This window comes from Procambarus clarkii, chromosome 78 (assembly GCF_040958095.1).
Source record: "Procambarus clarkii isolate CNS0578487 chromosome 78, FALCON_Pclarkii_2.0, whole genome shotgun sequence".
Lineage (NCBI taxonomy): Eukaryota > Metazoa > Arthropoda > Malacostraca > Decapoda > Cambaridae > Procambarus > Procambarus clarkii.
In genome coordinates this window covers 14,667,607-14,687,669 of record NC_091227.1, presented here as the reverse complement: position 1 = coordinate 14,687,669, position 20,063 = coordinate 14,667,607, and the positions used below count along the sequence as shown (strand labels likewise).

The following is a 20,063-nucleotide window of genomic DNA, read 5'->3' as shown; positions in this document are numbered from 1 at the left end:
CTACTTGTCCCGCTCCTGTGCCAGTTAAGTCCACTACAGGCTCACCATAGCCCGTGCTACTTGCCCCGCTCCTGTGCCAGGTAAGTTACGGGCTCACCATAGCCCGTGCTACTTGGAACTTGTTCCGAGTAGCTGAATCTATAACAACAAATAATCCTCCTGGGAATCCCTGGGGGAGGGGAATCTTTGGGGTATGTGATACGACCCAAAATACCTCAGAATCAAAGTGAATGCTGCAGTGAAAGTCGTAGTGAAAGAAAATACGAAATGGAAGTAGATGAAAGAAGGCTGTATGAAGGAGTGAGATATAGTGCATTTGTTTACATTTATGTATGGCATAAATGTAAACAAAAACAAAACTAAGATAGAGCACAAGATATAGACAATTTCTAGAAGCTTGTGTGGTGTTAAGAGAACGTTAAACGTCATGGAGACAACGTTAAACGTCATGGAGACAACGTTAAACGTCATGGAGACAACGTTAAACGTCATGGAGACAACGTTAAACGTCATGGAGACAACGTTAAACGTCAAGGAGACAACGTTAAACGTCATGGAGACAACGTTAAACGTCATGGAGACAACGTTAAACGTCAGGGAGACAATGAGGAGAGAGTATATCAATTGTTTGGGTACGTTTTAAACGAATCGATGAAGGTAGAGTGGCGAAGAGTATGTCCTCGAGTATATTATATAGGAAATAGAGGAAAGGGAAGCCGGGAAGGTGAGGGCAGAGGGTGAATGTGTTAATAGGTAGAGAGTTAATAGGTGGGGAAAGAGTAAAAGAAATATCCATGGGAAACTGTCATTGAAAAGGATGGATTAATATGGTTTATAAGTAAGGAGTGAAGGGGTATATTTACATATACTACACATGAAAATTTACGAGAACTGTAAATCATAACTCTTACGAAATGGCTGGATGCTTCCGTGGACAACTGCTAGAGTGTGTGTGTGTGTGTGTTTGTTCAGCCATGATAATATATTGTGCGCATGATATAACGAGTGGAAGACAATACATATATTTCTAGTATTTATAACCTTTCACATTCATTTTTTACCTCTCATCTCCAAGCTCACGCCATCGCATCCTATGAATGTGGAAACGGGATAATTTTAATGTTCCTGTTCTCACGGTACACTATAGTCTCTGATTCGCAATCACTAGAATGATAATTTTTCTCTCAATAGACGACACTGACTGCTCCAGCTTGACGTTAGAGTAATATAACCGGGTAGTTGTAATATTATATATATATATATATATATATATATATATATATATATATATATATATATATATATATATATATATATATATATATATATATTAGTATGTTTGTAAATGCTAATGCTAATGTGTATGCATATCACAGACATGTTCTCAGATACAGGCTCAATAAAGCATTTGGAGACAAGATGATGGAATATGTGGATGGAATCCAGGAACTGTTCCCAGCAGCTTGAACCTTCAAGGATCGAACGATATCCCTGTAAGAGACGAGGCCGTTGCTTCATCTTCCATTCCAAGTGGAGGATCCAATGGGAATAGTCAATATTTCACATATCTAGTGAACATTACTAGAGTTGTCAAAAGTCTTTCCAACAGTGTGGACTGACATCACAACAATGCTGAATTACCCTCGCAAGCTCATAGTTAACATTTAACTAAGTTAGCTCATAGTAAACATTAACTAAGCTTCAAAACATTCCTATGATATTTAACTGCCTTGCTGAAGCCTTGAGAAGCTAAAACCTTAAAAACACATTCTTAAAATCTAATAATAACTTAAAACATCCAAGAATACCTCGCCTTAATTAAAAAAAAATGTCTCCTAGTTACTTTTCCAGCGACTCTTATGAAGAAGTTATAAAATTTACGAAGAGGTGGATATAACAGTAAACATTGTCGAGGATGTAAAGGGAGGGTTCTGCTCCCTCTGCTGGCAGTGTTCCAGTGTTCTCCAATAACACCAAGGGCTCTCAGAGTCACCTATATCTTCGGTTTTTGTCTGTGATATTACAGACCATAATATTACTTTCTCTCTTCCCTACGACCTAAAACACATCCAGATGTGTTGTTTTGTACCAGGAGAGTCAATGTCTCGGTTTAAGAGTACCACATATTATATATATATATATATATATATATATATATATATATATATATATATATATATATATATATATGAGACAAGCACACACACAGCGATAAAACACATTTATGTACACGGTTGTTAGCAAAATGATTTGTTGTCCAGCCTTAAATTGGACATTTCCTGTTGTCGACGATAATTAAGCCGCCAGGTACAAAAATATCTGCGTGGGGGGATTATATCACTCGCCACAGAAGTCATTAACTCTTAATTACCAACGGCCTATCCAATAATGAGGAAAGGAAAATGTAATTGCAGTCCTCATCATATACATATATTTTGATTCATGACAACTAATAATAAAAAAATCACACAAACACACACACATTTATATATATATATATATATATATATATATATATATATATATATATATATATATATATATATATATATATATATTTCTGAGTTATCTACAATAATATCGACTTACTAATTATAAGATCGTAATCTTAGCAACGTCGTTTTCGCCTTAAAGTATCGTCGGCCGATCTTTGTGTGGTATTTTTCTGGTGTATTTTAGCTACATAATTCTTCTGGCTTCCTTTGTTATTAATTTCCTTTGGCCCTGATGTGTGTCTGTGTTCCTTGAGGAGTTGTGGAGATTTATGCTGGTGTATTTACTACTTGTATGTGCTTTATAGCTATAACCAATCAGTATTACAAACCAGGTGATCTGTACTCAGACTCATCCATTATGATATTTTCCGTCACCAGATCAGCTGTGAACTTACTCACACTTCGTCCAATTTCCTCAATGATTCTCTCAAACTTCCTATTCCAAGTACTCTTTATCTCCCTATTTCTCCAAATGCCCCACTTTTCCTTAACACCCATACCACCTAATCCATCTACCTATTTCTCGCTATACCCAACCCTACATACTATATGGGCAATCTGGTTTCGTTATTTTGTGAACAAAATCATTACCCATAAAACTAATTGACTCATTTTTGGACACGAAACAAGGACACTCTCTCTCACAATGCAATTTACAGGAATGCAAATATTCAGTGTTTCTATCAACATCCTTTTCAAAGTGTCTAGTGAACCTCGCCTCATTAATCCAAACTCCTCTCTCTCTGTATTGCAAAATCATCACACACAATCACCCAAACACGGACACAATCTAATTCCAATAATGCTCACGCATCATTACCAATCTCCACTCCGGCGATCAAGACGCACTAGGGACCCATCGTCTTGTCCTATCGGCCAGATTCACAAAGCAATTACGCAAGAACTTACGAACCTGCACATTTTTTCTCAGTCTTTGGCGGCTTTGTTTACAATTATTAACAGTTAATGAACTCCGAAGCACCAGGAGGCTGTTTATAACTATAAAACCAGTTGATTGGGAAGTTGTCATGCTTGTAAACTGTTTAATAAATGTAAACAAAGCCGTCAAAGATTGAGGAAAGATGTACACGTTCGTAAGTACTAGCGTAACTGCTTCGTGAATCTGGTCCCAGGCTATTAACCTCTACTCATGCTTTTCGTTCATTCCTCCGAGTTACAGGTGAGTTGAGTACACGCACCTTATGACCGCAACATCTTCTCTTCCACTTTCTTGCAATCCTCTTAACAGAGCTTTTCTTCTCTCATGTCAAAAAGCGAGAGTCCCTTGTTAAGGAGAGCTTGCAACAGAGTCGAGGAATTACCTTACACGAGTTGACTGCAACATCCTTGCAAGAGCTCTTTTATTTCATCTCATATTTCTTGCCTCTCAGTCAAGCATTACCCGCTTGTGTTTTCATATACACAAATAATTATATTTACCAACAGGTAAAAGAGAAGGTATACACTATTCGAAAATATTTAGCAAACACATTTTCCATTAATATCAATTTGCAACAAAAACACGGCTTCCTATAAATTTTAATATATTACAGAAGGCACCGTTTGCTATCATAGCTTTAGTATTGGTAAAAGTCAGTTTTTTTAATTATTGGATTAATTTTAATTTTGGTTATCATCTGTTTTGGAGTGAATTCACACAACCAAACATGCAGTGCTGGAGGAAAGGTAGCGCTGCTGTTCACCTAATTGGACTCAGTTGAGCTTGCGGAGGCGTGGGGAGAGGATTTGAGGCTTGTACCAGCGTGTAGAGGGGATTGGTGACAGGTTCTAAGTGGAGACATTGGTTATAGTGATGGAGTGTAAGGATTTGTTAGTTCCCGTGTTGGAGTGGAGGGGATTTGTTAGTTTCCCGTGTTGGAGTGGAGGGGATTTGTTAGTTTCCCGTGTTGGAGTGGAGGGGATTTGTTAGTTTCCCATGTTGGAGTGGAGGGGATTTGTTAGTTCCCGTGTTGGAGTGGAGGGGATTTGTTAGTTTCCCGTGTTGGAGTGGAGGGGATTTGTTAGTTCCCGTGTTGGAGTGGAGGGGATTTGTTAGTTTCCATGCTGGAGTGGAGGGGATTTGTTAGTTCCCGTGTTGGAGTGGAGGGGATTTGTTAGTTCTCGTGTTGGAGTGGAGGGGATTTGTTAGTTCTCGTGTTGGAGTGGAGGGGATTTGTTAGTTCTCGTGTTGGAGTGGAGGGGATTTGTTAGTTCTCGTGTTGGAGTGGAGGGGATTTGTTAGTTCCCGTGTTGGAGTGGAGGGGATTTGTTAGTTTCCCGTGTTGGAGTGGAGGGGATTTGTTAGTTCCCGTGTTGGAGTGGAGGGGATTTGTTAGTTTCCCGTGTTGGAGTGGAGGGGATTTGTTAGTTTCCCGTGTTGGAGTGGAGGGGATTTGTTAGTTTCCCGTGTTGGAGTGGAGGGGATTTGTTAGTTTCCCGTGTTGGAGTGGAGGGGATTTGTTAGTTTTCCGTGTTGGAGTGGAGGGGATTTGTTAGTTCCCGTGTTGGAGTGGAGGGGATTTGTTAGTTCCCGTGTTGGAGTGGAGGAAATGGTTAAAATATTGAGATGGTGGACACAGAGACGAACACTTAGAGAGACTCAGACAAATAGGCAAAGATGAACATAGTTACTGCGAGACAATGACAGCGATACACAAAAGGCATAAAAACACATACTCAGGATAACATACGTACACACACAAGAACACAACGATTCATACAGAACATACACATTCACAAAAAAATGTATACACTGACAAGCAGACACACATATATACATGATAAAAATACATACGTTAATGTACTATATGTTCGAATTCACACGCACTTCGATTCAGAGCTGAAATGTTTAGGGTTCGATTCCCGAGGCAGAACACCCATAATGCAAAGTTTCCATTCACCTGGTGCCTCTGTTCTCCTAGCGCCATATAGATGCCCGGGAGACAATCAACTGTTTTGGCGTGCAGCGTGACAAAGGAACAGGTAGGCCTACACAGCCCTCCTGTCTACTATAAGCATCAAAAGAAACTAAAAAAATTACGTCATAAGCAGAAAATAATTCACAATAATGTGACTGAAAATTAGACACCCAACCCACATATCTGAAAATTAGACACCCAACCCACATATCTGAAAATTAGACACCCAACCCACATATCTGAAAATTAGACACCCAACCCACATATCTGAAAATTAGACACCCAACCCACACATCTGAAAATTAGAAACCCAACCCACACATCTGAAAATTAGATACCCAACCCACACACCTGAAAATAGTGATAACGTTTTGGTCCATCCGTCTATCCAGGTGTGTCCTGGACTTGATAATGGTCTAGAACGGATTGAAACATCGTAACTCAGCTCTTGTCAGGTGTGCGAAGGGTTTTCAACAATAATAAGAAAACTATAACTATTTGAAGAAAACACACACACACACACACACACACACACACACACACACACACACACACACACACACACACACACACACACTCACTTGCGCTCAATCTTTCACCCCCGCATATTTCTCTCCTCGCCAATACTTTGTCCAGTAATTGGTAATTAACTCGTCATAAAAGCCGGATGGCGGAGGGCTGAGCCCCGTGGGATAGGAAATTAACTCGTATTGCGGCTCGTGCATCGGCCCTCGTGCTGGCAAGGCCGGTATTTAATGGGACATTGCGGAGTGTAGTGTAAACTTTATCTTGATCAGGCTCACATTATGGTGTGTGTGTGTGTGTGTGTGTGTGTGTGTGTGTGTGTGTGTGTGTGTGTGTGTGTGTGTGTGTGTGTGTGTGTGTGTGTGTGTACTTAGTTCGTAAGCTCACTGTGCGTATTTCAGCCTCTTAAGCTAACGCCAATAATTTGAAAAAAGGTGTTAATATTTTTGCTCATATTAACTGCTGTATTGTGCATTATTGGCTGTATTTTAATTTATTTCTCCATGAATACCGTTTCTATTCATGTTTGAGTTTATTAAAATGAAATTCCCTTGGCGCGAGAGTTTGAAGGTCCTTAGACCTTTTTACTCGAATGTCACTTAGAGAAAGCTACATGTTCTAAGGGGCTGGGTCTTAGTCAGCTGGGAAGATGAAGATCAACGTAGATTTATAACGCATTCTTAACGTAGTCGCGTAAGTCCACTCTCCGCACAGGTGACAACATTTCGAGGAGCTGGATTGGTCAGAGTGATCGTTATATACCGACCTAAAACGTCTTGTTCATCTTCACAAAACTGTATGATACTTGTGATTGTAAATGTCCCATAAAAAAGGAGGATTAAAATTATTTACTTATGAACATGAAGATATAAAACTGGACCCACTGGATAATTTAGCCTTGTATCATATGCTGCAGAATGAACAAATGATTAATGTAAAAAGAGCACTGTAACGGTATGGGAGAAAAGTCATGCATTTCTGTAATGGGAGATGTTGGTAGGGTTGTCCTAGGAGTGGTTGTTAGACCAGCTGCTGCTGGTCGATGTTTGACAACTCATGCATTTCGGTAATGGGAGTAGTTGGCAGAGTTGCTACTTTTGCTGGTAGTCAATGTTTGGTATGTTGTGAATTGAAATATCTGGATACATGATTGGTTTTTAATGGGATGCAAGAAACAACACGAGTTTGTTTGAATGTTCTAAATCCTTTTTCGATGCAAAGTTTCTGTTAAGATGTGTAGTGACGGATAGAGAAATAGGAAGACATAAGGCGAGTCAGGGCGGGACGAGGCAGTAATTATCAAAAGAAGGCCCCCAACCCCAAGCCGGACAGATCACACAGTTCAGAGTGTATGGTATGAATTTCTAAAGCCCTTGGTAACTTCTTGCAGTTATTATTAACTCCCTCTATCTCATCCATTGTCTTACATCATAGATTTCCTTCACGACGTCTTCTTCCCTCTCTCTTACTCCAGCTTTAACTTTACATCGCTAACCTTTCCACCCTCTCCAATAACCGTTTCTTATCTTTTTTTATCCTCTCATGGTTCGTGTCTCTGCTTGTCCCCTATTCCTTTGATTCTACTTTCCAAACTCCTATCCCAGTCTTCTCTTCCTCCCTCATGCACCGAGCACTGATCCATTACCACAAACCCAATTTTCTCTCCCATTTCCGATCAACTCCCGAAGAATTATCAGAGCCGGATAGCAATTTCTCTGTCATCATTTCGGTGGCGCAAGGCACTTAATCCATTTCTAGGTTAGTTATCCCTGAACTCCTTAAGGCTGCGTCTCCATTTTCTGTTGCCTTCTCTTATAAAGACCCATTATCTTAGCTTAGGAGATAACTGTGCCTTATGTGGATAGTTGCGAGTAGAATTTAAAGGGGTAGTTTTCATTGCGTACTTCCTCACTTTCCACCAAACTACCTCGTCTGTCTGGACTATTTGCCTTACTTTCCTCGTGTTCTCTTCTATACATTTCTCTATTCTTGTAGCCGGTTCTTTGAGTGACATGCGTGAGATTTAGAGGCATTATTAAGGCATCAGAGTTACGACTCAGCCTAAAATATATAATATTTAAATGACAGTAACAGTTCCACCCATCCACCCACTGGCACAACAGGTTTCCTACAACCATCGACATAACCTGTTCCATTTATCCACTGGCCAAATAGTTACTTTTGTCCACTGGCTTAATAGTTTTATCCTTCTAGTGATTTCACAGTTTCGTCCACTGACTAACCATATTTCATGTATCCAATAATCAGATAATGGCTTCTATCCTTTATCCGTAACTTCCATCCATCCACTAAAGGATATAACGCCTTTCAATCACAGACTCAACACTTTTACCCATACAGTGATCTTTAAGATCCATTTATCCACTGACGCCTCATTTTCATGGATCAATTAAGATCCTCTTCTGGCTCACTCGGAACCTCTGTTCATGCTCTAAGATTCCCTTTAAATCATTCTGAACCCCGGTTAACGCCCTGAAGATTCCTCTCTGGTTCACTCTAAACCTTCTTTAACCCCCTTTAAGTTTCATCTCTTAAACCTCAAAATAATACATTACCGTCCCGCATATGTTGCTAATATTGCAACAATGTTCAATTTGCAACAAGAATATAATTTAGTGCGACAAGAATGCATCAAGACTCGTGAGACACAAACTTCTTAAACATATTATTTCCTCCATGGGGAATAATTTTGACTCATGGGGGATGGTGAACTGCCATCTATAGATTGAAAAAGTTAGTTACTCACTGTCCCGATAATTGAGTTTAAGCTCTAAAATTCGCATAGCATTGGCTGCTTCTGTCCATTTGAGATTGGTTGTGGGGAACCGACCTGTGAGATTTATATTGATTTAATTTATATGAATTTATATAGAATTTATATTTTAGGTTTATATATTTCGATAGCAAATTGTGTGATGTTTAGTGGACTGTATTTCTAAAATATCTTTACACATCGGTCACCTTACACATTATGGGGATTTATATTGTTTATATGTAGTTAATCAAAACTATTGATTAGCAGACATTCACTACAGTGTTAGACTACATATATTAGTAATTAAAAATAGGGTGTAATAAAAATATCTTATTGTATGGTAGTGTGCCTAGTCAACCAGTAGGAACACGGATGAATAAGCCAGACGATCCAATTTGTGGGTGTGGCTGGCCTCCAACTAATGTACTGTAGTTCTAGGATTAATTCTTGTTCCTCTTCTGCTAAACCTGTCGAATGGCACTTGCAATAATAGCAGTAATCCTATATATATGACAGCTATATGAGCCTATATATTGGTAATTAATTATAAGATAAAGACCAAGGAATAATTGCCTGGGTTATGTCGCTGTCGCGTGTTCTAACCTGAAAATAATTTTATCTACCTAACATTACTGGCCATGAATGACTCGATAAGATTTCGGAAAGACATTTCCCTGTTTAGATGATGACTGCATTTTTTTTTTTTTTTTGAGATATATACAAGAGTTGTTACATTCTTGTACGGCCACTAGAACGCTTAGCGATTCGGGCAGGTCCCTGGAATACGACCCCCACGAAGAATCGTTTTTACAACCAAGTACACATTTTACTGTTTAGTTAAACAGAGGATACAGTTAAGGATTTGCACCCAGTAAATCCTCCCCGGCCAGGATACGAACCCATGACAAAGCGCTTGCGGAACGCCAGGTGAGTGTCTTACCACTACACCACGGAAACTCGTTGATGGAAGTACTAATTTAGTCTCCATAACACTTCGTCCAATGGAATATTATTGGAACTGTTCTGCTCCCGCGACTCTGGTCTAACAATTACTGGCCGCTCTCCTCCACCCACACCCTGACTCTTGTCCAGATGTCAATAAATTTTGAAAATGTGTAAACTTCGTTGAAAAAAAAACAAAAAAACAAAAAATCTCCCCTTCTATTTTCGCTGCAGTACTGAAACTTGGGACAATTGCAGCCCTTTTCATGTACAAATAGTCAAAAAATATTGGTTGACATTGAACAACTTTTTGTCCAGGAGGGAAATGCCCCCTTAATGCATATTTTGGCCAAATTTGAAGATAATGCCCCCTTTTTTTATTTAATTTATTAATTAAGAGGTAGGAAGGTCACATTTACTCTATTTTGGTAATAATAATTAAGTTGATTGAAGTAAGATATTCTTATGATGATTACAGTCCAAATGCTGCTATATTAAGAATGTTCTCGACAGAATTAGCTAGTGAATTATTAGCGACATGTGGCAATCATATCCCATTTTCTATTGACGGAAATTTCCACTGTGCTTCATTTTCAGTATGAATAAACACTATTTCTAAGGTTAATTTGTTATTTACACAACAGCAGCAATATTATCTGCATATTGTATTTAATATCAGTAAATGGTGTCGAGTTTTCCGACATTGGTGGCCACGCTTTGCATGATGGCTGGTAATGTGGGGGGGGGGGGCTGACATAGGTAGGTCAAGGTCGTCCCCCATTGCGTCCATTAAAAGGGAATCGGCTCCATTGGTGACCCCCACAAAATTGTAAGTTAGCCAAGTCAGAAGAAATTCTGCACTTTTAGATACCTATGGGGGATGTGGAGAGAATTGCGTTATCTGTATCTAAGATTTTTTTTTCAAGGTTGGGTAGGGACGTGTCATGGGCGTGCGATTTTCATCAAGCCTGAAATATTTGTTGAGTTTTCCATAGATTTGTTGAGCAGTTACAGTGCTTCGTAATAATAAATTTTCTGAGAGGGTAGGGAGGATGGGGGAAGAGTGTGAGGGAACCAAGGGGAAAGATGAGGGGGGGTTATATAAGAGGGATAGAAGAGGGGAAGAGGAGTGGATGAGGGTGGGAAGAGGGAAAAAGTTTGTTTATTGATGATGATAGTCTTTAAGGAAGATGATTAAAAGTAGGGAAGGGTTGAGAATGTGGTGAAGGGTAGGGAATGTGGTGAAGGGGGAGGCCTGACAGCTGAGTGGAGAGCACTCGAGATTCGTAGTCCTAAGGTTCCGGGTTCGATCCCCGGTGGAGTCGGAAACAAATTGGCAGATTTTCTTTCACCCTGATGCCCCCCTGCTCACGTAGCAGTAAATAGGTACCTAGGAGTTAGACAGCCGTTACGGGCTGCTTCCAGGGGGGTGTGTATCAAAAGGAGGCCTGGTCGAGGACCGGGCCGCGGGGACACTAAGCCCCAAAATCACCTCAAGATAACCTCATGAAGATAAAGATAGGTAATATGAATTTTAAGGAAAGTGAGGAATACTTAAGGTAATGAAAGGTAGGGAAGGTGATGATTACAGATGGTGATGAAGGGTAGGGAAGGTGCAGAATACAGATGGTGATGAAGGGTAGGCGAAGGGTAGTGTAAGTAGATGCACATTACTACATACTAGTTGTGTGACCTCGTTCCTCCTCAGACATGGAATCAAATTTTGGTGTAATGTTCTATTTCAAATTAAGCCGCACTTTCAAACAAATAAGTCGCATATAAAACGTACTTCTTAAATCGCTAGACATTTTGAGAGATTCTAAGATAACGCAACTGACACAACTTAAAATGAAGGAAAACATTGTTAATTGACATAAAATATCGTAACTAACAAAGACTAGCTCAACTTCCACATGCTTGGGCTCTCTTAAATGACTTATAAACTTAAAACTGTAACATATCACTCAGGTCTCTCTCTCACCTCGCCCCCATCATCATTTCCACCTCTTTTTCAGACGAGATCTTTAATTACTCATTCCGTCAGCTTCTCCACTTGCTCATTAACTAATTACTCTTAGCCCAATTAACTCTTACTGAATAATTCATCACGAAGTCACTTGTTCAGCTTGTCCTTACTCTCGCGCTCTCTCTCTCTCCACAGGGAATGGCCTTCAGGATGCAACAGTCGTTTCATCAGGTGTTATTTGCTCTCCTGACGATGCTAGGAAGTCCAGCATCCCTGGCAGACTCCAGCCACTCCAACCCTTCTGCTGTTCTGGGGTAAGTGTCGCCGGAGTTGAATTGGACGCGTTGAAAGGGGTCCAGAGCCCCGACAAAGGACTACAATGTAGGCTTTATTTCTCTGTAAATTTAGTTTCTGCTGACTAGTTGGTCATTGGAGAGATTTGTAACGGTAGTCTTTAATATTTTTTGTTTACCCTTGGCGAAGTTATTGTTATAAGATAAAAGGTAGATTTATTATGGCAAGGTTTACTAAAGATGTGATTTAGGAGCATTGGATATGATAAACGATCCTTCTGGCTTTCTGGAGACATGAGGGAGGAGGAGGAGAAGCAGCAGACCGTTGGCTCCCTCCTCATGACGGCGAAGAAACGGAATTTATGAGTGATAGACTTCCAGACGACCAGCTTCGTGGCAAACACATGAACCAGTTTGGCGTCTCCTTCATCGAATTCCAATTTGCGGTGTGTATGGTAACGGAATCTGTCCTGCGCGCAGCTCCGCGCTCTGCCTAAACCAGCCTTTCGGTAAAAGATGAGGAACGCTGAAAAAAATAAATTTGTGTTACCTCATTGTATCTGATGGAAACGGGAAGATTATGCGGGCCGATCTCAACACGGCTGATCAGAGCGTGCGATATACCCATCAGGACGCTGTAGAAGGGAGATTGAGTTTCCTTGGAAACACACGAAAAACCGGACACCAGGGGCCAGATTCACGAAGCAGTTACGCAATCACTTACGAACCTTTACATCTTTTCTCAATCTTAGGCGGCTTTGTTTACAATTATTAAACAGTTAATGAACCCCGAAGCACCAGGAGGCTGTTTATAACAATACCAACAGTTGATTGGGAAGTTTTCATGCTTGTAAACTGTTAAATAAATGTAACCAAATCCGTCAAAGATTGAGAAAAGATGTACACGTTCGTAAGTGCTTGCGTAACTGCTTCGTGAATCTGGCCCCAGGGATATTGACCCGTTACCTTTACACTGGGATATATATACACGTAGAAATCTACCACGTTTATCAGTGTATATTCACTGAGAGTTTACTTTATACAGGACCATGTTCAGGACTAAAGTATACTTGCTTTTGGGTTTGTAGGGATTTGTTGTTGCTTTAATAATCCTCGGTACACTTCAATAAAATGTTCCATGGTGGAAAGATTCGATTTATGTTCAGTAAAGTGTTCCAGGGAGAACAGATGGCGGTTTACCTTCAGTAAAGTGTTCCAGGGAGAACAGACGGGGGTTTACTTTCAGTAAAGTGTTCCAGGGAGAACAGACGGTGGTTTACCTTCAGTAAAGTGTTCCAGGGAGAACAGGCGGTGGTTTACCTTCAGTAAAGTGTTCCAGGGAGAACAGACGGCGGTTTACCTTCAGTAAAGTGTTCCAGGGAGAACAGACAAGGGTTTACCTTCAGTAAAGTGTTCCAGGGAGAACAGACGGGGGTTTACCTTCAGTAAAGTGTTCCAGGGAGAACAGACGGTGGTTTACCTTCAGTAAAGTGTTCCGGGGAGAGCAGACGGCGGTTTACCTTCAGTAAAGTGTTCCAGGGAGAACAGACGGGGGTTTACCTTCAGTAAAGTGTTCCAGGGGGAACAGACGGTGGTTTACCTTCAGTAAAGTGTTCCAGGGAGAACAGACGGGGGTTTACCTTCAGTAAAGTGTTCCAGGGAGAACAGACGGTGGTTTACCTTCAGTAAAGTGTTCCAGGGAGAGCAGACGGCGGTTTACCTTCAGTAAAGTGTTCCAGGGAGAACAGACGGGGGTTTACCTTCAGTAAGAGTGTTCCAGGGAGAGCAGACGGCGGTTTACCTTCAGTAAGAGTGTTCCAAAATTAATCAATTGGCTTCAGATCGATGATGATGTTTGAATGTAATTTTAATCAACTTTTCCATTGAGAATTAATACCTTGACATTATTCTTTCTGTCATCTCATGTCGACTTGAAAAAAAATTGGAATCATTGATGACATTGATCACAATCCTTGATCACAATTTACCATATATTGTACATTCTATATTACACATGATAGCAGTGATATCCTCAAACGCAAACGATACAGAACTTGTCGTTTGTAAAGACGATTTTCTTTGTCGTGTACTAGATGTGCACGACAAAAACGATGGATAATAATAAAGTTAAAAAAATATAGAAATAAGCTAAAAAACCTATGACAATGGTGCAAACGATGGATAATAATGAAGTTAAAAAAATATAGAAATAAGCTAAAAAAAAACTATGACAATGGTAAAAAAAAAGTGACGAATTTTAAAAAAAGTAAACCTGATTTTTATGTCATTTCAATTAAAACGAAATTAAAAATCTATACCATCAAGAGGCGTTGAAAATATGTCGGTATTAATTAAAAGAACGCAGGACCAGATGCCCACCAAACACACACCGAAACTACGACGTTGGTACAACGTTCGAGCAAGTTTTAACAACACCTAACCAGTTATAACAACCAATATAGCAAGTTATAACAACGTTCTAATACGTCATAAACACGTTAAGCCAAGATGTAACAACTTTATTTCAAGTTGTAACAAGCGGAAAATAGAGACAGTTTCGGTTTGTGTTTCCAGGGTGGCTGCTGAAGCCAATCATCTTAAAGTGGAGCTCCTGATACTGAAGGAAACTGAAGCTAATGTAGATACGAGTAAATAGAGAGGATAATAATACCCTGTTATATTAGATGATTAGTGATGAAATACATAAAGACACATACACACAGACGTATGTGTGGCTTAAACACATATACATTGTGTGCATATACACATGTACAAGGAGGCCCTGATAGCTGAATGGGCAGTGCTCTGGACTCGTAATCCTAAGGTCAAGGTTCGATCCCCCAGTGATGGCAGAAACAAAATGGGCAGAGTTTCTTTCAACCCCGATGTCCCTGTTACCTAGCAGTATATAGGTACCTGGGAGTTGGATAGCTGTTACGGGCTGCTTCCTAGGCGTGTGTGTGTGTATGAGGAGGAAAAAAAGTTAGTAGTTAGTAACAATTGATTGATTGACAGTTGAGAGCGGGCCCGAAAGAGCAGAACTCAACCCCCACAAGCACAACTAGGTGAATACACACACACAAAAAGTTAAAAGTACATTGTCTCCTCCAATGGATGCCATTATAATGCCAGTATCACTCATATATATATGTAATTAAGCCCTCATATATATTATATATATAATATATAATATATTATATATATATATATATATATATATATATATATATATATATATATATATATATATATATAGTTTTAATTTTTCAAACTCCGTTACAAAAACTGTTAATTCTAAAAGGCAAACAAAAACTGCAAATGCCTTCATGAAGTTATAATCTAATATAACTTCTACGTTTGCAAACCAAGAGCGCTAACTTAGTCATAACTTTGGTCAAATTTATTTTAACTGATGAAAAAAAACATCACTGGTGTTTCCATATTTACGACATTCCATAAGCCGAAACCACAACAATTCTTTTTCATTTCCATTTTCCATATTTATATATATATATATGTCGTACCTAGTAGCCAGAACGCACTTCTCAGCCTACTATGCAAGGCCCGATTTGCCTAATAAGCCAAGTTTTCATGAAATATTGTTTTTTTGACTACCTAACCTACCTAACCTAACCTAACCTAACTTTTTCGGCTACCTAACCTAACCTTACCTATAAAGATAGGCTAGGTTAGGTTAGGTAGGGTTGGTTAGGTTCGGTCATATATCTACATTAATTTTAACTCCAATACAAAAAAATTGACCTCATACATAATGAAATGGGTAGCTTTATCATTTCTTAAGAAAAAAATTAGAGAAAATATATTAATTCAGGAAAACTTGTCTTATTAGGCAAATCGGGCCTTGCATAGTAGGCTGAGAAGTGCGTTCTGGCTACTAGGTACGACATATATATATATATATATATATATATATATATATATATATATATATATATATATATATATATATATATATATATATATATATATATCTTCTGATATATAAGATGATAAAATGTCTGTCGAATGGAGATAAAGTGCAACACTTTGATATACTACAGAAGATAAACTAACTCATCAATTTTCTAAGGTATCAATAAATGTCCAGCACCTTGCAGTTTTAAGCTCAGCAGTAAGATTATAAAACAGACATTTTTTAAAGTGAATCTCGTCTATTTTGTGTTAAATAGCTTCCGAAATAACATTCGTATTAGACGCGATATTGAGAGAGGGAGAGAGAGAGAGAGAGAGAGAGAGAGAGAGAGAGAGAGAGAGAGAGAGAGAGAGAGAGAGAGAGAGAGAGAGAGAGAGAGAGAGAGAAAGAGAGAGAGAGAAAGAGAGAGAGAGAGAGAGAGAGAGAGAGAGAGAGAGAGAGAGAGAGATAGAGAGAGAGAGAGAGAGAGAGAGAGAGAGAGAGAGAGAGAGAAAGAGAGAGAGAGAGAGAGAGAGAGAGAGAGAGAGAGAGAGAGAGAGAGAGAGAGAGAGAGAGAGAGAGAGTAGAAATGAAAACGAGACCAGAAAAGTAAAATGTTTTATTTTTATTGCATTTTATTTCCCTTACTGCATTGCTTTTTAAAATTCAATGCAATACCTCTCGATGTATCTCTAATATGAGGCTGGAATCCGAATAGAAAATTAAGTAAAAATATTGAGAGAAGAGCTGGGAGGCCCACAGCCCTCACCACAGTGGTTTCTCTCAAGGATTTCAGTCATCTATGTAATAAATTCTTGAGTCTCTCTCTCCAGCTTATCCGTCATTCAATTTGAGTCTTCATTCCTTTTCCTCGACGCAGACAATAAAATATTCAACAAATAATCAAGTTTAATACACGATTTGTTTTCATAACTTTTTAATTCATATTAATATTATTAGTCAAAGTACATTAACAAATTATATAAAAAAATTAATAGTAGAAATATTGGATTAAAATTTTGCAAATAAGAATTATAATAACGGAACTCTCCGAAGTAGACCAGTGCTCTGTGGATTCTAGACTTGGGAGAGCTAGCAGACCTTAGTTGTCAAGATGCTGCAATGAAGGAAATTTTGTGTAGTGAAGATATGAACCCGCGTTCTTCACACGGGAAAGACTGAATTCCTCAGCTAGTTGTACAATACAAATTTTCCATTAGAACATAATTACCTCTTTTTTAACGCTACTTGAGTAAGAAAAAAGCCCATAGTGATGGTGCCCATAGATTGCATTTTAAGCTCCCTTGGAGAGAATAATGTGCTCCTCAAGACTCAACTTATCTACATTTACTGATTACCATAACACACCATATGATAACCTCAAGATAACCTCAAGATATGAGGCAACTTCATTTCTGTAATTGATCTGGATTCAAACTGTGTTCAGGCGATGGTAATAGCCATTAATGGCGTATAATTGCGTTTCTTGCATAACACCTACGCGCCTTTTCTGTTTTTTCACGGGTTATCTTGAGGTTATCTTGCGATGATTTCGGGGTTTAGCGTCCCCGCGGCCCGGTCCTCGACCAGGCCTTCTTTTTGTTACACATCCCCCAGGAAGCAGCTCGTAGCAGCTGTGTATCTCCCAGGTATCTATTTACTGCTAGGTGAACAGGGGCCCTCAGGGTGAAAGAAACTCTGCGTATTTGTTTCAGCCTTCACCGGGGATCGAACTCGGAACCTTATGACTACGAATCCCGAGCGCTGTCTACTCAGCCTCCAGGCCCAGAGGTGGATACATGAACAGACGACTTCTGAATCCTATTAGGATACTGAGCGCTCTCCCTTCCCATAGCTTATGATAAGCCTTATCCTAGTTTTCCCTGGAACACGACGCTCGAATCGGCTAAAAAAAAAACAGGTACCTAAATATTGCTGGGTGAACAGATGCAAACAGTTAAGGAATGGCGGACAAATTATCTCCGAGTCAGGACACGAACCCATCCGAAATCGCTCTCGAAGCTCTGGGTTAAGTTTTGCCATTGCGCCAGCATGGAGTAGGCCAAATCAGTTGATATCATACTAAGACAACAACAGCTTGGATGTTTGAACATTTTTAAATGGCTCACGAGGTGGGTTCATCAACATACGAAGGACGTTAAAAGGATCCTGTACACCAAAAGGAGGTCGAGATGATCCCTTGCATCATAGGAAGATTAAGGGGATCTTGTATATAAAAGGGAGACTGAGATTATTATGTATGTTACAGAAAGGTTTTAAATGATCCTGTACGTCATATGAAGGAAAGTTTATCATGTAAACCGGATGTAGGGTAAGATTATCCTGTAAACCGGATGTAGGGTAAGATTATCCTGTAAACCGGATGTAGGGTAAGATTATCCTGTATTCCATAGGACGAGGGTAAAATTACCCTGTACTCCATAGGGCGAGGGTAAGATTATCCTGTACTCCATAGAGCGAAGGTAAGATTATCCTGTACTCCATAGGGAGAGGGTAAAATTACCCTGTATTCCATAGAGCGAGGGTAAGATTATCCTGTATTCCATAGAAAGAAGGTAAGATTATCCTATACTTCATAGGGGGAATGTAAGATTATCCTGGACTTCATAAGGGGGGTAAAAAAGTTCCTATACGCCATGGGGAGCGTCAGGGGCTCAAAATTACTACCAAAACAACACTTTATAATCTCTCACAGGCCTCACACCGCCGCTTCAAAACCTTCCTTTCCACCTCAAACTCCAAAGTTTAATTGCACCGCTAATACCCTTATCGTTCCCTTTCCGTCTCCCCCTCCCTCCCAGGTGGGCGTCGCCTAGGCAACCGCTCGAAGCGTCCTCGTTACCGGAGCAACAGCTTCCAGACCGCCTGCGTTCAGAGCATCCAGAGCGTCCAGTTATCCCAGATGGTCTCAAGAGATTCCAGTTCTATGTGTATGGTGTGGACAGACAGCTGGTTCAGAAGTGGATCTCTCTCCAGGAAATACAGGTGTGGTGGGGAGGAAAGTGGCAGGGGTGTAGGGTTATTTCCCTAATGAATCAGGGGTGTTAGGATAAAACCCTACCTTATCAGAGGGGTAGGGTTATTGCCCTAATGAATCGAAGGGTTTCGGGTTTTAAGCCCTACCTAATCAGGGTGTTGGGTAATGCATCAGGGTGTTGGTCTATAATACTAATATATCAGGGTTTGTGGATTATCCTAAGGAATCAGGGTGTAGGGTGATAATCCCCTAAGGAATCAGGGTACTGGACAATATGAATGGACAAAACTCGGGTTGCTGCAGTTGGGGATGACTGCTAGGTTAGGTTAATACAAATCTATCTCCGTTTTGATGCGTTTGTAAATTATATAAAGAACTAGAATTTAATTATTATTATTTTTAATTATAACCCATTTTTGCTTTATTATTAAGAATAATGTTAATGTGGTTATGTTAATGTTAGCATAACGTTAATATAAGTTAATGCTTATATTATAGAATATAATATAAGCAATAACTGCTTATAGAATATTATAAGCAATGTTTTGCAATCTAATTGATTGCGCAATATTGATTGTACAATTATGCTAGCTATTAATATGTTGTGTTACAAGTAATGTGTAATGGAGATTTTTTTTTAATTTATAATGTACCAAAATATATATAAAACACATAAGTTTGCTGACATTATCCGTCACCTGGTACATATATCCAAGTGGCTTCAATAGCTAACAACAACACGAATTCAACACAAAAACATTGTAAATTCAACATTGAACTGGCATTGAGCCTTCTTGGATTCTGTAGCTATTGTGTAAATTTTATTTTTCGCTACCATGCCAATAACACTGCTCTCTCTCTCTCTCTCTCTCTCTCTCTCTCTCTCTCTCTCTCTCTCTCTCTCTCTCTCTCTCTCTCTCCTTCCTTTTGCCATCTCCCCCTTTCTCTTCTTTCCTCTTCCTGCAATTCCCTATTCTTTATTGTCCACTTCACCCTCTCTCTCTCTCTCTCTCTCTCTCTCTCGCAGGATCTTCTGTTCGAGCTTGGGCCTCTCGGAGAAGGAAGTGCGTGCGTCAACTTTCAATTTCAGACAGGGGGAGAGTTGACCCCCATCAGCCAACCTCGACCTTCCCTCCCATCCCGTCCTGAGGACAGCATCCAGGGCGTCATCTCTACCGTTCAACAGGTGAGTCTCGGCTTGCTTCTGTTGGATGCTTTGGACCGTTTATCCTCTTGT

At 39.7% G+C, this 20,063-nt stretch overlaps 1 protein-coding gene across 1 annotated transcript in view; it reads left to right on the top strand.

Moving 5' to 3' along the window:
• The window catches only part of LOC123746124 (mucin-4), a 97,954-nt gene that overhangs the window by 44,412 nt on the left and 33,479 nt on the right, over positions 1–20,063 (top strand). The window contains exons 2-4 of the mRNA XM_045727406.2: positions 11,818–11,936; positions 18,651–18,834; positions 19,854–20,012. Of these exons, the coding sequence (XP_045583362.1) occupies positions 11,821–11,936; positions 18,651–18,834; positions 19,854–20,012 (459 nt within the window). The 5' untranslated portion in view covers positions 11,818–11,820. The remainder of the gene's footprint in view (positions 1–11,817; positions 11,937–18,650; positions 18,835–19,853; positions 20,013–20,063) is intronic.